The 19,750-nt window shown below is 44.7% G+C and overlaps 1 protein-coding gene across 1 annotated transcript in view; it reads right to left on the reverse strand.

Annotated features, from left to right (window-relative positions):
• Window positions 1-17,121, reverse strand: part of FAM135B (family with sequence similarity 135 member B) — a 166,873-nt gene extending 149,752 nt beyond the window's left edge. Inside the window, exon 1 of the mRNA XM_003408304.3 lies at window positions 16,400-17,121. Coding sequence (XP_003408352.2) covers window positions 16,400-16,476 — 77 coding nt within the window. The 5' untranslated portion in view covers window positions 16,477-17,121. The remainder of the gene's footprint in view (window positions 1-16,399) is intronic.
• Window positions 17,122-19,750: the final 2,629 nt, after the last annotated feature.

A 19,750-nucleotide genomic window follows, 5' to 3' on the forward strand; every position in this document is an offset into this window, starting at 1 on the left:
AGTGTGGAGGATGGAGGGAGAGCAAGGACTCTGAGGTCAGATGGAGGGGGAGAAGCAGCAGAGCCACCTGACAGGGTCGCTGTGAGGACAGAGACATGAGACTCAGCACTTATGCCCTAGTTGTTAACATTCATACAGGTGCCATTATCACTCCTGACAAAGCCCTGGGCTCCATGTAAGGCCTTGGTCAAGGAGTTTAACCAGTAAATGATAGTCTCTAAGTATTAACTGAACTGAAAAGGAGGAAGAAAAGTGTCTTAGTCATCTAGTGCTGCTATAACAGAAATACCACATGTGGATGGCTTTAACAAAGAGAAGTTCTTTTTATTTTTTTTTCTCACAGTAAAGTAGGCTGAAAGTCCAAATTCTGGGTGTCAGCCCCAGGGGAAGGCTCTCTATCTCTGTCAGCCTTCTCATCAATCTTCCCTTAGACTAGGAGCTTCTCTGTGCAGGGATCCTGGGTTCAAATGATATGCTCTGCTCCTGGCACTGCTTTCTTGGTGGTAAGAGGTTCCCCTGTCTCTCTGCTCACTTCTTTCTTTAATATCTCAAGAGACTGCCTCAAGACACAATCCAATCTTGTAGGTTGAGTTCTGCCTCACTAACACAACTGCTGCCCATCCTCCATCATTAACATCATAGAGGCAGGATTTACAGCTTAAAGGAAAATCACACAATACCAGGAATCGGGGCCCAGCTAAATTGATACACACATTTTTGGGGGGAGATACAATTCAATCCATGACAAAAGGAAAAACTAAAAAGTCCATATGGTTAAGAGAAGAATGCAGAGGCTGTTCACTAAAGCCATGTTCAACAAAACCCAGGAATGCAGGCTTCAACCTGAGCATTGCCATTTCTTGGGTTGATTAATGGCTGGCTGGCTGTTCCGTGGCTTGTTCCTACCCAATCAATTCAGTCTATTGATCTACCTGGAGCCCTCCTGGTGCAGCAGTTAAGCATTCTGCTGCTAACTGAAAGGTCTGCAGTTCAAACCCACCAGCTGCTCTGTGGGAGAAAGATGTGGCAGTCTGTTCCCATAAAGACTTACAACCTTGGAAACCCTATGGGGCAGTTCTACTCTGTCCTATAGAGTCACTATGAGTTGGAATCAACTCGACTTTTGGATCATTCGACCTAAGGAGTTCTGGTAGCACAATGGTTAAGAGCTTGGGTGCCAACGGAAAGGTCAGTAGTTCAAACCCACCAGCAGCCCCATGGCAGAAAAGATCTGGTGATCTGTTCTTGTAAAGACTGTGGCCTAGGAAACCCTATGGGGCCATTCTACTCCATCAAATGGGGTCACTATGAGTGGGAACTGACTTGATGGCACACAACAACAACAACATCTATCTCTGTCTCAATCTCTGTCTCTCTTTCTCAATCTCTCTCTTTCACACACACACACACACTCTCACACTCACTCTCTCTGACTATAAAGCCAGGGCAGCCGCTCTTACTTTGCAGCCAAGCCCCAGCTACTCACATCCATTCTCTGTTGCTTCATCCCTTGTGTTTCCACTAACCTGTAATCAAGGTGTCCCATGTGAGTTCAAAGCTCTGGGTGCCGGTGTATGAGATTCAGGACAATGCCAGTCTCGGGTAGCTATCACCTCACCACGTCCCTGTTTCTCCCTCCTCATCCAGAAGCAGTGGGGAACAAAAGCACCCCTGTTCTGCCTGGACAGATCCTGGGGAGGTCCAGGCACCCCTGACTCTGCAGCCACACAGAAGGTTCGCCAACTAGAGCAGTCCTTCCCATACTTCTTGTGCTTGAAGGCACTGCCCTGTGCAAATAAAAACAGTACAGGCCCTAGCCACCAAGCTCAGGACCTGCCCTGCACTGCTGCCTAGCCGAGGAGTACACCTCATGTCTAGGCTGCTGTGAGCCACCTGATCGTGGTCATCTCCACTTCATCAGGGAAGGGAATGGCTCAGAGAGGTGTGTGGTGTTTCCAAGGCCATGCTGCTAAGAGCTGGCTGAGCAAGATGCTCTACCCACCCCAAAGCCCACGTTCTTTCATCTCGTCCCCACCCCTCCTTCTCTGAGCAAGACTCAGGCTCTGAAGCACCCAAGTTTCAGGCAATAAATCATCTCCAGAGTAAACAGTCAGCCTCTCTTTGGGAAATCTGTCACTTTGATCCTGGTTTCCTTGGCATGCCGCACATGGTGGGTGCTGGGATGTGTTTTCTGACTTAACGCAGTCCCCCAAAATAAGAAATGCTGTGTAATGAATAACCCCAATGACATGCAATATTTGAAAAAAAGAGATACGCTGCCTCCTTTGACACGTATTTTGGCATCTGAATTAGGCATACAAGGCCTCAGGGAAATCAATGTGGTGTAAACTCAAAATAGCATTTTTATGGTATAAAGTTTCAGGAGAAAAAAATGACTTTACAATATTCAGGATGACAGAAAACCATTTTTTAAAAAAAAAAATCAGGCCTAAAAGTGGGCATTATCCCAGAATACAGATGAGGAAAGAGGTTCAGAGAGGTGGGCTGACTCCCCTAAAGTCACACAGTGAAGCAGCAGTGGAGCAGGGGTTTAAACCACGGTTTGTCTGACCTACTCAACCACTTAACCCTACATCCAGAGTGGTCTTCCAAAGATAACTGCAACACAGTCAACCCTCAGCAACCGCTCACAAATGACAAATTAGCATAGCCTTTTAAACAAGGTTTTTACTTCTGAGGGAAACCCTGGTGTAGTGGTTAAGTGCTACGGCTGCTAACCAAATGGTCAGCAGTTCAAATCCACCAGGCACTCCTTGGAAACTCTACGGGGCAGTTCTACTCTGTCCTATAGGGTCGCTATGAGTCAGAATGGACTCAGCGGCACTGGGTTTGGTTTTTGGTTACTTCTGAGTGACTTGTATGCTCAAAGCCCTGGGTTCTGCTTGGTTTTTTTTGTTTGTTTATGTCTTTCCCACTTCTTTTACAGCAGATTTGAAATTAGAGTCAAAGAAACTTATCAGAATACTGGAGGGAGCCTGTGAGAACTCTCACCAGGCACCCTTGTGGACACTGTCACAAAAATCATAACATTCGGTCTTCCTGGTGGCACTGCTGAGGTGCCACATCTATATTTTACAGACATTCAACCGGAAAAACCAAAGTCAGACAAGGTCACCCCGTTAGCATAGTAGAACCAAGATCTGGACCCAGGTCTGGGTACAAAGAACATACTCTTTCTTCTGCCCCACTCTGTCTTGCTGAGTGGTGCCACAAGCATGACAGGTGATGACCCTTGATGAAGCAGATGTACATGTTGTGCTGGGGGTGTAAAGAGGGGACAAGAGTGAACCATGTGTACCATAAACCCAGGCAGGATTCAGGAGCCCACTGAACTCTAAAGCAATTTCATCTGGGTTCCAACACCCCAGAGAGGAAATAAGAAGGCCTTAGAAGTTGTTGAGCTGCCCCAGGCAAAGGAGCTGACAGTGCTTTCTAGACACCTGCGTGGTGTTTCTTCAAGAGATGAGGGAGATGAGATAGCCTCAAATCAAGTAAGTCTGGGTACCTCTTACCAAGTGAGTGATGACCAGGGTGCCGCCCTCACCGCAAAACCCACTGTAACAAGAGAACCTTACAGTTGGAATTTGGAAACCAAAAAACAGCATTCTTGTATTTTAAAGGGACAGTGCTTCAGCAAACCTGAAACTACTTGGAGGAAAAATAACACTGCAGATCAGACTGTGGGAGTAAATCAAAGACAACAGGTATGTGAAGAGAAAAAAGGACATTCGGTCAGGGACGTTCTTCGGTGTCCTAGGAATTAGCATCAAAGCCAATTTGTCAGTCAGGATTAGCCTGAACACTGAGGACTCCATGGTCCCTACATGCTCTCCTAATACCGCACCTGTCTCCTGGTGTTACACGTGTGGGCTTTGCACTCAACCCCACAAGATCAAACATGCTCCTGGACATAGGAACATTATCTTACTGTCTTAATACATTCTCTATTCCCAGAACCTAGCAGAGAACCTAAAACCAAGGACTCAAAAGATGTTTGCTAATGTGAATGAGTGAATGAAGACTTGAACCACTGCAATAATCCCTGAAAGTGCCTCTTTGATACAAGCCTGTTCAACATCATCATTGCCTTCTTCCTGCTCCTGAAGGCATAAACTAAGCATCTCAGTTGAGCATTTAAAGCCTCTCTCAGCAGAAGGACATTAAGCTCTCCAAGGAAGGAAAGGGAAGGAACAGTTATGAAGCACTATTTTATTCAGTCTTCCAATGAACCTTTATCAAGTCCCTACCACGCACTACACAGTTTGTTAGTTGCTGGGGATACAAAGTTACTATAGATGTAGATGAAGTCATTGGTGTTCTTGAGTCAGCAGACATGAAAAGCACTTTACCAGCCATTTTACTCTGCCTACTATGTGCCAAGATCTTCATACTCCTTCACTCAGTTGCTGCTGACAAGAACACTATGAAATAAGTCTTCTTATTATACAGAAACGGGTAGACTGAGCTCAGAGAGATTAAGCCAGCTCTTCAGCTTGAGAGTGGCAGAACCACGATTCAATTCCAGATTAGAGTCTAGAGTGTGGTGACCCAGGCATGAGTGACAGATGGGAAAACTGAGAGCCACAGAGATGAAATGACTCTTCTGATGTCACAGAGTGAGTAAGGACCCCTCTCCCAAACCTCTTCATTGCCAGAACAGCAGAGATGGTCATCCCTGCGTTGGCCTCTAAATTAGTGCAGTCAGCTATGAACTAGCAAAAGGCACAACCTGCTTTTGGAATGGTGAAGGGAAATGATGTTTTAAACTGTTTTTGCAACACAGAGCCCTGCAGGTGACTTTAAAGTGTCTTTGGAACTTCACAGGGCTCTAGAACACAGTCCTGGACCCCACGGGAGAGGGGACATTTTATTTATTTATTTTGATTATTCTTTAAGTGAAAGTTTACAATTCAAGTGAGTTTCTCATACAAAATCTTATACATACATTGTTATGTGACCCTAGTTGCTCATCTACAATGTGACAGCACACTCCTTCTCTCACCCTGTATTTTCCGTGTCCATTTAACCAGCTCCTGTCCCCCTCTGCCTTCTCATCTTGCCTCCAGACAGGAGCTGCCCACATAGTCTCATGTGTCTACGTGAGCTAAGAAGCACACTCCTTACCAGTATTATTTTATGTCTTATAGTCCAATCGAATCTTTGTCTGAAGAGTTGGCTTTGGGAATGGTTTTAGTTTGGGGCTGACAGAGAGTCTGGGGACCATAACCTCTGGGGTCCCTCCAGTCTCAGTCAGACCATTAAGTCTGGCCTTTTTACTAGAATCTGAGGTCTGCATCCTACTTTTCTCCTGCTCCATCAGGGATTCTCTGTTGTGTTCCCTTTCAGGGCAGTCATTGGTAGTAGCTGGCCACGATTTAGTTCTTCCGGTCTCCGGCTGATGGGGTCTCTAGCTTATTTGGCCCTTTCTGTCTCTTGGGCTCATATTTTCTTTGTATCTTTGATGTTCTTCATTCTCCTTTGCTCCAGGTGGGTTGAGGCCAATTGATACATCTTAGATGGCCGCTTGCTAGCTCTTAAGACCGGAAACACCACCCACCAAAGTGGGATGCAGAACATTTTCTTAATACACTTTGTTATGCCAATTGACCTAGATGTCCCCTGAAACCATGGTCCCCAGACAAGAGGGGACATTTGACAGGCTGATTGAGCAGGAGACTATGACACTCAGCCAAGACATCACTTTTAGCACAATGAGATGGGAACTTTCAGTTTCACTTGGGGAAAGGACAGAACAAGAGTCCCTGCCTAAAGCCCAGAACTCACCAATGCTGTATGACAGGGTTCAGATACGTCTGCTTGTCCATTTGTCTAATCAAGCATAAAAACCAAAAACCAAACTGGATGAGGTCAAGTCAAATCCAACTCATAGCAACCCTATAGGACAGAGTAGAACTGCCTCACAGGTATTCCAAGGAGTGGCTGGTAGATTCAAACTGATCTTTTGGTTAGGAGCCTGAGCTCTTAATCACTGTGCCACCAGGGCTTCAAGCATGCACGCCCACAAACACACCTGCATGCAACCATGTACACACCCAATCAGTGACTCCAGCTCTGTGCACAATGGGATTCAGAACTGAACACAGAGAAGTCATAGGTTCACAGACTAGTTCCATTTTCTTCCTTAAACTGCATGGTGCAATAGACACAGACGGATCACTAAAGTATGCATATGTTCCCTTTAAAACCTTGCCCCATGAGGAATAGTTGGAGGACTGGGGCTCTTCAACCTGGAGCTTGAAATACTTGCAGTATCCTGATACCATTCAAAGGGAAAATCCAGGGCCAAGGGCTGGAAAGGAAAGCAAGGAGCAGAGCTTCCTGAACAACAGAGCTGCCCAAGGATGGAGCTGGATCCCTCATAAAGTCTTGGTTTTTCCATCTCTAGAGATGTTCAAGTTGGAAGAAACACATGGTATGGATTTGTGTGTTCCATTCTCCCAGCTGCCATCAGCAGCTGAACAAAAGTAAGGCCAACCCCAAGCATGGCTTCTCAACCACAGATCTCTACTTCTAGGCCAAAGGTGGGCCTGAAAGGGGCCTCAGGCTCTAAAAGGTTCCAGAGCTAACTCCGTCCCACTCTGGTCTCTGTTTATAGACATGGGTGGCTGAATTGAAGATACAGGAACTCTCTCCACCTCCCACACTGAGCTGTGGCATGTATGGTGCCGGGTGTCATGGGTTTGACGCACAGAGGGAATGTAGAGCCCCAGAGGGCTGACCCTGTAGGGTCTGGTAAGCCATCGTAGGGACTTTGGCTTTTAATCATAGAGAAGCTGGAGGATTGGCTTAGAGGTGCATTATGATCTGACCATCTGGCTTCAGGGTTATGAAGGGACTACAGGGGGGCAGGGGTTGCATCAGGGAGATTAGTTAGGGGAGGTTATCATGTGGATTCAGATAAGACGCTATAATGGCTCAGCCCAGGGTGCTAGCAGTAGAGGGGAGAACTATCAGATTCTGGATCTGTTCTGAAGGTAGAGCCAATAGGATTCCCGATGGAGTGGACAAGAGGTGTGAGACCCAGAAGCCAAGAATGACTCTAAGATTTTGACCTCAACAACCAGAAGGGTGCAGTTGTCATCAACTGAGATGGGGCTGTTGGTAGAAGAGGTTTGAGGGTGGGAGATAAAGGATTTTGGACACAGTGAGTTTAAGATGCCTTTTATATAGCAAGACAACAGTGTGTAGTCAAATGCCTCCTGGACAAGTCAGAAATTTGAAAGAGAGGGTGAGCTGATTGCATAAATCTGGAAGCCACTGGGCATAGATGGTATTTAAAACCATGGGACTGGATGATCCAGGAAGTAAGGTAGACAGAGGAGAGTTGATAATTTGATTGGTTAAAGTCTGAGATACAGACTGGGATAAATTTTAATAACAGATAGTATTATTACTTTGCCTCAGATATCAAGAATCATGCAGTTGTCTGATTGACTATTTCTCCTTGTATTCAGTAAGTACAGCTAGGCCAATGAACCCTGAGCCCTCTTGGGGCCAGGTATCCACTCATCTTCTCTCCCCTCTGCCTTCCTCTCCCTCATCCTTTAAAGACTTGAATCTAAAGATTTATCTCAATTAGGGTGGGGAGGGACAGGAAGAAATCCCACTTTGGTATCCACGGCAACAACGTCTAATCTTTATTGCCCAATCTGTTTTCTTAACACCCTACACTAGGAGAGTATTAGGAGCTTTCCCAGCTATAAGTAAAGCACATTGGCTCCCACTTTATTACTGTTTCTTCTGGTTCTATAGCTCACAAAGTCATGGGAAGAGAGAAATCAGTGGTGACACCTGAGCTGTATACAAATCTAACCCCAACCACCTAGAAACTAAGAAACTCTTTGTCACACAGAGCAGTACACATCTCCTTCATCATCATAACCCAGCTCAGACATAAGTCACCCACCCAACAAACATGACTTCAAATATGGAGTGCCAACTATGTGCTGGACAATGTCTTTCCCCACCACCATCTCTCTCCGTTGTTGTGTTCTCAGGTGCCGGAGTCTATTCTGACTCATAGCGACTCCATGTACAACAGTCCGGCATCATCCTCATAATCGTTATGCTTGAGCCCATTGTTGCAGCCACTGTGCCAATCCACCTCATGGAGGGTCTTCCTCTTTTTCGCTGACCGTCTCTACCAAGCATGATGTCTTTCTCCAGGGACTGGTCCCTCCTAATAACATGTCCAAAGTATGTGAGACGACACCTTGTCATCCTTGCTTCTAATGAGTATCCTGGCTGTACTTCTTCCAAGACAGATTTGTTTATTCTGGCAGTCCGACTATCTTTCTCCACACTTGAGTCAAATGATGTTCTAGCCCAAATCTGGCCACATCACTCCCTTCTTACAACATTCCAAACTTACTCCTCCCCACCACCGAGGTCTATGTCTCCTAATTGTCATGAGTGCTGGTGCTTTTCCTACTATGATGTGTTTACGCCCATTCGTCCCTTCACTATCCTTGAGAGGCCTGAGCAAGAACCACCTAGTACTTTAGAGTTCGAGACTAGAAAGGACCACACTACCCTATGACTTGCCTGCTCTGCCTCTGATTCCACCAGGAGGTCATTAGCCCTGTGGGTAGCTCTGAGCTCACCAGAGGCATTTTAAACCTCTGCAGAGGAACACCCGGCCCCCTGCAGGGGTCTTTTCTTTACAGACCTGCTAAGCATGTCCTCAGCCAGGGGCAAGGAGGATAAAAGGCTTAAAGCAGCAGGCTCCTGAAGTCACAGATTAAGAGGCAAAAGACAAGGGGGAAAAAAAAAACCTGGACAAGACCATGTTAACATGAATATGGATTTCCTAGAAAAGTAATCCAGAATGTCCATTTAAATATGAATTTGATTAAATGAAGCCTGGTCACTCTCCATAGGCATAATAACAATGATTTTTTTTTTTTTTAGAGAGAAGGGAGATTAATGTATATAAAAAATGATAACAATGGGTATTAAAGATGGAAAGTCTCTTAGAGATCATGCAGCCTATATGCCTTGGCTGCAAGTAATAAAAATCCTAAATCAAACACCTTAAACAAGAATAAACAACAACAACAAAAAACCCACTGCTGTGGAGTCAATTCCGACTCATAGCAACCCTATCAGACAGAGTAGAACTGTTCCACAGGATTTCCAAGGACCGCCTGCTAGATTCGAACTGCCAACCTTTTGGTTAGCAGCCAAACGCTTAACCATTGCACCCCCAGGACTCCTAAACAAGAATAAAGGGAATGTATCAGTTTGCATGCAGTCCCTGGGTAGTACAAATGGTTATGCCTTTGGCTACTAACCGAAAGGCTGCTGATTGATCCACCCAGAGGCACTTTGGAAGAAAGGCCTGACAATCTACCTCCAAAAGATCGCAGCCATTGGAAACTCTAGAAAATTCTATGGAGCACAGTTCTACTCTGAAACACATGGAGTAGCCATGAGTTGGAACTGACTCTACTGCAACTGTTTTTTTGTTTTGTTTTGGTTTGTTTTTTATTGGTTTGCACAACTAGGAAGTCATGGGACTGACATGGCACATCAAATGCATCACAATGGACATTCTACCCTCGCAAACACAACACCTTCAAAGCCCTGGTAATGCGAACCTTGTAGCTTCACCTCCACCTTGACCTCCAAGCCCTACAAGGGTTCCACAAAGCTAAACGTTCAACAGGGATCCCAAATATTTATACTCCCCACTCCACTCCAACAGCGTGGTGACAAATAAAAAGGATCTCAGTATATTTTAGTAAGTAAAAAAAAAAAAAAAGGATTGTTTCTGACAGAACCAGACTAATCAATTAATTGATCTCTGCCAAGCCAAGATAATGATATTTCTGAGTCTATTACGGGACATCAAGGCTGGTTAACTAATTTCACAGGGGAGCTAGCTGTCACCAGGCATTAGGTAACGACGGGAAATGTAGGGACAAAAATGCAAGGTGGCATTTTCTCTGAGGAATCACTCAACTTAGCATTCAACCGCTTTTACTCCAGTAGAGAAAGGCAGGTAAGTTTGTTCAAGGTTCATTTCAATCCTAACGTTTCTATGAAGTATTCAAACCTTTCCCATCCGATCTGATAATAGTGATTGTAGGCCCTTTGTGTGTGACTCTTGTGTGAGTAGGGGCAGAATTTATCAGCAAAATCATCTAAAACATCAGGAAAGAAAATCTTTTAAATGGCATTGTGGAGACAGGGTTGAGGAAAGACAGAAGATGAATCTAAACATCAGCGACAAAAAGCATCAATCAGAAAGAAACAATTTGATTTAGACTCCTGAATTGTAGATTTAAGATTTAAGATAAAATCTGTATTTCTTTTCAAGGACAAATGTGAGCTTGAACTCAACTGCTAATATTAGTTATGAAGGTTCATGCTGTCATGAATAGATACAAATGAGTTATTGATATGTTGATGACTTACAAATATCGATGCAATGGGTTTTATAATTAGCTGTTCATTTAAAAAGGATTTCCTTATGAGAAAATTATTCTACATGAAATAAGAACCTCTCTTCTGCTCTCTCAGCCCCAGTACTCATGCTGGGAAGCTAACACAGAATTCCTGTAGGTTCTTGGGCAAAAAGAATGTGTAAAGGAAGTGAAGCTCCAGTCTCACAATCCCACATTATGAATGGAGAAATCTGGGCCTCACTCCCATTAAAGAGGTTAGCAAAGAAAAACTGAGGCTTCTTGACTTGAAGAGCCTTCACTTAGTCCTAGTCCAGGCATTGTCAATCTTGGAATTATCTGACCCACTGCCGCCGAGTAGATTCCGACTCATAGCGACCCTGTAGGAATTATCTAGGGAGCTTTAAAAAGCACAGATATCTGGGTCCTACCCTGGAATTTTATCTTATTTTATTGTTGCTGTTGTTGTTGAGAATATACACAGCAGAACATATACCAATTCGACAAATTCTAAATGGACAATTGACAGTGATTACATTCTTCAAGCTGTAGGACCATTCTCACCTTCTTTCCCCAAATTGTTCCTTCTCTATTAACATAAACTCACTGTCCCCTAAGCTTCCTACTGGATGGTTCCTGGCTATCATTACTAATGTTTTGATCAAAGATTCTATAAGAGAATCCTGATTAGAAGGGGGAAATTGTATAACAGAATTTGAAATTCTAAGAGAATACAGACTTTCTGGAGCCATGGAGGTTGGATGAACCCCCAAAACTATTGCCCTGAGATAATCTGTAAACCTTAAACTGAAACTATCTGCTGAAGTCTTCTTAAAACCAAAAAAAAAAAAAAAAAATAGTTCAGCTTAATTAGAAAAGAATGTCTGTCTTGAGCATGGTGCTCTTTTAAGAACTATCTGTATGGGATGAAATTACAACACCAAGTCGAAAGATTAGAGTTTCTTTAAACTGGTCTGGAGGTAAGTTTTCCAGTTTCATAGGTGACTGTTAGTAGGTGCCCGAGGCTGAGGTTCCCACAGAAGCTGTTCCAGCAGTGCTTCCCAGATTTTTTAACCAGCATCACCCAGAAGCATGTGAAAACCTGGTATCCTGGGCCTACCTTCAGAGAGTCTGACTCGGCAGGCCTTAGGCAGGACCTTCAAATTTACATTTCTAATAAGCTCCCAGGTGATGGCGATGCTGCTGGCCCAAGGGCCCCACTCAGGTTGCACTGGTTTAAAGAGTACCTTGTTGTGTGCCATCAAGTTGATTTTGACTTATAGTGACCTTGTTGAACAGAGTACCACTGTCCCATAGAGCTTCCTAGGCTGTAATCTTTATGGAAGCAGACTGCCACATCTTTCTCCCATGGAGCGGCTGGTGGGTTTGAACTACCAGCCTTTGGGTTAGCAGCCAAGGGCTTAACCATTGCATCATCAGGGCACCACAGGAACTAGGAATCAGCTTCTTTCCATTAATATCAGCTAATAAAGATCTACGAGCCCTATCTGTATTCGAAGAAGTTTTGAAAGAACAGGAAGTTCAATCAAACATAAGTTATTATCTATCCACTAGTATGCACAGGATCACTATGAGTTGGAATTAACTCGATGGCACATAACAACAATAACAACATGCACCAGGATCTACGCTGGGCACTGGCAATAAAAAGTCAAGTAAGATCACACCCTTGCCCTTAAGGAGCTTAATCCTTCATCTCCTTAATCTATTCAAGGAGAAGATAAAGCCACACACATAACATCTCCAGCATTTGTTCCCTTTTGCAACTATCCCCCTGCAATCTAAGAAAGTGCACATTCTAGAGGAGAATGTGGTCAAAAGAGGGAGATTGCAGACCAGGATTTCAAATTCCTAGGGAATCCAGACTTTCTGGAGCCATCCATGACACATGCATCCCTGCAAACTCAAGTCTAACAACAGGCACCCTGCAATAGATGCTATAATTCTCTTCCCTCCATCTACTCCCTATTCTTACTCTTTCAAGTCAACTATGAATTGTTGTCTTTGTTCTTTGAGGTGGACACAGCTCCCTGACACTATTGAGCCACTCTGCTCCTGCCTTTCCAGGTTCTCTGAGGGGCTGAATCCAGCCCATCCTTCAAGGTTCAGCCCTGTTGTTATTTCCTTCCAGGATACTTTTGCTGACTGTGCCCATGGATTGGATTCCTCCTTTTGTGTCTCTTTATAGTTCCTAAGTTGGCCTCAGTTACAAAACTGATCTCCCAGCATGGGTGTTCTCTGTGTATGTATCTGTCCCCTCACTAGCTGGTGAACACCTTGAGGTCAGCAGGTATATCTTTCATCTTAATGTTTCCAGAGACTACTACAATAACACTTGCCTAATAATGTTTATGAAGGAGCCCTGGTGGTGCAGTGCTTAAGTGATCAGCTGCTAGTCAGTAGTTCAAACCCACCAACCGCTCCAAGGGAGAAAGATGTGGCAGTCTGCTTCCATAAATATTACAGCCTTGGAAACCCTATGGGACAGTTCTACTCTGTCCTACAGGGTCGCTGTGAGTTGGAATTGACTTGATGGTAGTGGGTTTGGTTTGGGTAATAATGTTTATAGTAATGAATGTGTGAATGGATGACTAGATACAACAAATAAGAGATATGCCTTAAGAATATGGAAAAGACAGGGATTTATGAAAACTGGACTGGATATGGAAACCCTGGTGGCATAGTGGTTAAGTGCTATGGCTGCTAACCAAAAGGTCAGCAGTTCGAATCCACCAGGCACTCCTTGGAAACTCTATGGGGCAGTTCTACTCTGTCCTATAGGGTCGCTATGAGTCGGAATCGACTTGACGGCAATGGGTTTGGTTTGGTTTTGGACCGGATACAGCAGGTAAATGCAAATATAAAGAAATAGTTGGGAGGAGGTTATATTTTAGCTCAAATTTGCATATAGGTAGAATTTTCAAGGCAGATATTGAGGGAAGGAGGGCCAAGAACTGTATGAGCATAGACAGCAAGGTGGAAGAAGTTTAAGGTCAAATCATGAAGACTTTGAACACCAGTCTGAGCAGTGAGGGCAAAAGGAAGCTGGAAAGTTTTCAAACAGGAAGTAAAATGGTCAGATCAGCCCGTTATAGGTAATAACTCCACTAACAGCATTAAGGAGAGATTGGAGGCAAGAATTCCCTAGTGGTATCTGTAATTTAGAGTCTCTGGGTGGTACAAACAGTTAATGCCCTCAGCTGCCAACCAAAAAGTTGGAAGTTCAAGTCTATCCAGAGGCACCTAGGGAAAAAGCTCTGGCAATCTACTTCCAAAAAAAATCAGCCACTGAAAACCCTACGGAGTACAGTTCTACTCTGACACAGATAGGGTTGCCAGGAGCTGGGGTCCACTTGACAGCAACTGGTAGGTAAGTAGGCAGTAGCTTGTGTTTTTCAGAGACTGGTGGTAGATAAGTCAGTGATAAGAGAATGTTCAGCTGTTTTAGTAAGTTTGACCCGCAGACTGTTGTGGAGTTTTTGCTTCAATGGTTTGGTCTGCCATTGATGGTTCAGTGGTAGATTTCTTGCCTTCCATGTGGGAGAACTGGGTTCAATTCCCAGCCAGTGCACCACATGCACAGCCACCACCTATATGTCATTGGAGGCTTATATGTTGCTGTGATGCTGGACAGGGTTCAATGGAGCTTCCAGACTAAGATGTACTAGGAAGAAAGACCTGGCGATCTCCTTCTGATATCAGCCAATGAAAACCCTATGGAGCACAGTTGCCATGGGGTTGCCATGAATCAGAGTTGACTCAACAGCAACTGGTAGCTGCAATTTAGACACAGCACCTACCAGATGCCAGGCACCATGCTAGCTGCACAGATGAGTTCATGCCATTACCTGTACGACTGTCCCCGGAGACAGGCTTCGTCATCACCATTTACAGGTGATACAATGGTGGCTTGGGTGTTTTTAAAGAGTGTGCTTGAGACCTCAGAGCTCATAAGTGGCAGAGATTGGCTTCAAATTCAGGTTTTACCCAAAGCCAGGCTCTGAGGCACCTCCCTGCCCTTCCCCCTTTGTCAGCATGGGTCTTAGTGCTAAAGTAGAGGGTGGTGCCTCAGGGTGCTATGCCATCAGGGCTCCCTGGCTGGTTCTTAGTTCAGTCTAATTTAGTACTAGGCTTTAGTGGCCAGCATGACTAAACAAGATGCCTCTTAAATGCATAGACTGAGAAAGAAGAGTATCATGGCTTTGTTGAATAAGTTATGATTTTAATATTCATTTTTCAACCCCCTTTACCAACTGCACAGGGATCTTGTCATGTTTTAGATGTGTCATTTGAAATGTCTTGCTAATGGTTCTGACGTCATACAAGCTTTAGTCAGTATTTCAAGTCCCAATACACGGTTAGGGTGATGCGTATTATGAATAATTACAGTTATGAATTCATAAACAGTTTTCTTGCTAAGTTCAAATTTTTCAGCCTACTTATTGCGGAGGCTAATTAACCAACCTAACCAGTTGCCATCAAGTCAACCCCAACTAACGGGATCTCTGTGAGTGAGCGCAGCTGAGATCAGCCAAGCCTGACCCAGTTCAGGAGACCCATCCAGCTGAGCACATCCCAAATCGCCTAACCTAAGAATCACAAACTAAGTCATCAGCTGTTGTTTTAAACCACTAAGGTTTAGGGCAGTTTGTTACGGAGCAAAAGCAAACTGATAGATAACCCTTGTTTTGGACACTTGTTTGTTCTGTAAACTTGGGCACATCACAAATTTAATTCCTCTAAACTTCAGTTTCCTCATCTTTAACATGGGAAAAATTGCAGCTGCTGTGAGTGCCAATAGTTTCGGTTGGTGTTTAGATGTTTTATACAACCATTTCACATCTTTAATATCTGGAGTGACCATGAGAAATAAGGCTACCATGAGGACCTATTGAGATCACACATGTAAAAGCTCAAACCCAGAGCTCATCTTCAAAATACGAAGGCAACTACATTTAATTATGTCTTTAATGAGGGTGTTTGTAAATACCAATATCCTCAGTTTTTGAGAGACCTAAGCAAAGGGGTTATGACATGTGGGTTTTGGGACATGGCCCCAACCGGTATTGAGTATTTAGGTACCTTGTTGTCAGAGCTACACAGGCCAGCTTCATCTCCATTTAATTTACTTTCCCTTAAAACTGACATATTTAATGGAAACAGCAACTAAGAAGAGAGAAGGTAGAAGGAGGTACAGGAGGGAGGAGAATAACATTTTCTAGTCTCTGTCAATATATGGTTTATTTGCTGATGCACTAAGGATTTGGATTTTCCACTTGGCAGGAAAAATAATGAAAATCCTTTTCACATTAAGCCCAAATTCCCTATAACCTTCCCTTACCACCTTCACCCTTTCCTTTTCAGTGGGGGAAATATATATAAGTATACCAAACCCATTGCTGTTGTGTCAATTCCAACTTATAGCAACACTATAGGACAGAGTACAACTGCCCCAGAGGGTTTCCAAAGAGCGGCTGGTGGGTTTGAACTGCCAACATTTTGGTTAGCAGCTGAATGCTTAGTCACTAAGCCACTGAGGCGCCATATGTGTATGTATGTGTGTGTGTGTGTGTGTGTGTGTGTGTGTGTGTCTTGGAAGATGCACAGCCAGAATGCTCCTTTGAAGCAAGGATGGTGAGACTTACTCTCCCATACTTTGGATATGTTATCAGAAGGGATCAGTCCCTGGAGAAGGACATCATGCTTGGTAGAGTAGAGAGTCAGCAAAAAAGAAGAAGACCCTCGACAAGATGGATTAACACAGTGGCTGCAACAATAGGCTCAAGCATAACAATGATCACGAGGATGGCGCAGGACCGGGCGGTGTTTCCTTCTGTTGGACATAGGGTCACTATGAGTTGGAAATGACTCAATGGTACCTAACAACAAAAACAACACACACACACACACACATATAAAAGCATACTTACCCTCTCTGAAAAAGATCCACATTGTAAAATTTATGCAGCTCCACAGAAAACTCAACCGTTCCTTGTACTTCCGACATGATCTTTTTCGGTCATTACCTGAAAAACAAGAGAAACATTAACAGCTTGGGATCTCATCAGCCAGAGATAGAGAGCCTAGGTTTCTACACAGTGAAGCCACATGCTGTTTAGATGGACACGTGTTTCTGACCAATGGGAACACCATATTTCTACCGGACAGCACCACCATGGGGTTCCTTTTATAGGAACAGACACAGAGAGGTTAAGTGACCTGCTTAATGTTATACAGCTCATACTTAGAACAGCTGGACTCAGACCCAGACTTCCTGACTCTGAAGCCAGGCTGGTCTACTGCCCTTCCCTACCTGTCAGCATCCCAGCTAAGAGCACACACTTCATGGCCAAGGGTATGAGAAGCCCTACTCTGTCACTTTCCAGCCATGTGAACTCGAGCAAGCCATTTAACTTCCCTTATCCTCACTTTCCTCAGCTGTGACATCAGGACCAATAATAGCATATAGCTCAGGTAGATGATGGCAGGAGTAAATGAGGTAGACCATAAAGAACACTTTGTACAGTTCCTGACATAGTAAATACTTAATAAATGGTGATGCCATTAATAATAACTAATATAAATAATAAATGGTTTTATTATATACAAAGTAAGTCTCCGAAGAGCTAGAGGGCTGCGGTGGCAGGGGCAAAAATGTTTTCTACAAGCATGGGAAGCAGAGTGGGTGCTGTTGCTACACAGATGCCGAACCCAACTTGTTGTTGTTAGCTGCAGTTGAGTCAATTCTGACTCATGGTGATGCCACGTGTCAGAGTAGAACTGTACTCCCCAGGGTTTTCAAGGCAGTGACCTTTCAGAAGCAAATCTCCAGCCCTGTCCTCTGAGGCACCTCTGGGTGAGTTTGAGCCATTTGAGCCACCCAAGGACTTCAACCAAACTTGACAGGCTGCTAATTTTCCAAGCCAAGGGACCCTAGGGCCAATAGCAAGAGCGTTGGGTGAGGATGATGGGAGCAAAACACAACTAAAATAATAGCCTAAGTCTGGGATGAGAAATAAATCAGGACAGAGACTCATGGCAGGCCAAATTTCCTACGTTATGAAAAATCCAGACAACAGGGAGCTGAAGGAAGGGAAAGAAACTGACTTTTATTGAGCACCTACTATGCACTTTGTCTTGGAGGAAGTACAACTAGAATGCTCCTTAGAAGCAAGGATGGCTAGACTATGTTTTACATACTTTGGACATGTTGTCAGGAGAAATCAGTCCCTGGAGAAGGACATCATGCTTGGTAAAGTACAGGGTCAATGAAAAAGAAGAAGACCCTCAACAAGATGGATTGACACAGTGGCTACAACAATGGGCTCAAGCATAACAACGACTGTGGGCATGGTGCAGGTCTGGGCAGCGTTTCATTCTGTTGCACATGGGGTCACTGAGTCAGAACCAACTCGACTGCGCCTAACGACAACAACACTATGTGCTTAAAAAAAGCCAAACCAAACTCATTGTCACTGAGTCGATTCTGATTCATTGCGAACCTATAGGACAGAGTAGAACTGCTCCATAGGGTTTCCAAGGAGCAGTTAGTGGATTTGAACTGCCTACCTTTTGGTTAGCTGCTGTAGCTCTTTACCACTGCCCCACCAGGGCTCCACTATGTACTTCCAAAAAAACCAAACCCCAAAAAAAACCAAACCCAGTGCCGTCCGACTCATAGCGACCCTATAGGACAGAGTAGAACTGCCCCGTAGAGTTTCCAAGGAGCACCTGGTGGATTTGAACTGCCAACCCTTGGGCTAGCAGCTGTAGCACTTAACCACTACACCACCACGATTTCCTACTATGTGCTTAGTGCCCCATACTTTATATCAGTTGCCCAATTTTATCCAACAACTTTGTGATAAAGACTCTTGCCCCATTTTGCAGATAAGAAAAGAGGATCAGAGAGGCTCTGATATGGAGACACTACTTTCTAACTCTAGAATGTTCTAGAGATGTGTCCTTTAGTAAGTCTTCTCACTCCCCCAAGCCTCAGTTTACCACCATGTGCAACGGGGGTGAGACAAGCATCCTAGCAGGATTCCTGATAGGATAGGAGATAATAACTGGCAATGTATCTGGCACTCAGCAGGTTCTCAATAGGTAGCAGCTGGGGCAGGGGAGGGAGGAGATAAAGGAGGAATTTGGTCTCCCCCTACAGGCCAGTGGTGATTGGCACCTAGATTTTATTTCAAAGCCCTTCTTCTACCTCCAGGACACTCAGGGACTGACCACCATTGCTGTGGTTCAGAGCCAAACCCCACAGCAGTTAATGGGGTCACACTAGGCTAGCTCCCAGAACAAGAACACGGATTAACTAGGCCTTACCTTTGCATCCCAGTTCTGGCCAGGGTGTCATCTGGGGAAACATTCCCAGAGACGCAAAGCACCGCATACCAAATAAACTGCAGCAGATCCTAGCACCCAACCTCTGTAACTCCCACAAGATGGAATTTCAAGCTGATGGGCCTGGAGAGGCCTGGCTCACAGAAAGTGCTGAGACCCATTTCCCTAACAGCAGAGCCATCGAGACACCGAGACACCGGAGCCAGCCAAGGTCAGACCCGCCCCTCAATTTCAATATCAAGGCATTTTCAGTAAGAGCTGGACAGAGGGGCCAGCAATCAGAAGCAGATCTGTGTCTCATTGACGAGATCACATTAAACAGCAACAACTGTATCTCCCCCACTTCTTCTTCACCTTGCTCCGGCTCAGTCCGCAAAAAACCACCAAGCCAGCAAACTGGGCAGAGTCCTGGCTGGTGGCTGTCAGCCTCCCATCATCTCCAGACTTGCCCCTGATCTGATTTCTAATGGGGCAGGAGTGGGGGAGGGGGGAACCAAGGTCAAGCAAAAGAAACACACTCTAACATTGCAGGCCTACCATGTGGCAAGCACAACCAGAGGATTTCCAAGCTTTACTTTATGCAATCCTCAAAAACCCTCCCAGGTAGGTAGTATTGACCTTGATTCACAGAGGACACCCATCCCCTACAGGAGGCCCTGGTTTCCCACCTCGGCCCTTACTGGCAGTGACGAAGGGGGCCAATGGGTTTCTGGGGAATTAATAGAGGAAAAGATATTTGATCCAATGGACGGAGAATACCATGCAGAAATTGTTTTCCCCTGTCATGCAGGGCTAATGGGGCAGGGTCTCAGATTGTAGATACACATACAGCCTCTTAGTAGGAAGCTGCCTTCATCTTTTTAACAGTATTTGATTCACTGTAACCCCAACCCACTGCTGTCAAGTCAGTTCTGACTCAGCAACCCTATAGG

This window comes from Loxodonta africana, chromosome 14, assembly GCF_030014295.1.
Source record: "Loxodonta africana isolate mLoxAfr1 chromosome 14, mLoxAfr1.hap2, whole genome shotgun sequence".
In the NCBI taxonomy this organism is placed as follows: Eukaryota; Metazoa; Chordata; class Mammalia; order Proboscidea; family Elephantidae; genus Loxodonta; species Loxodonta africana.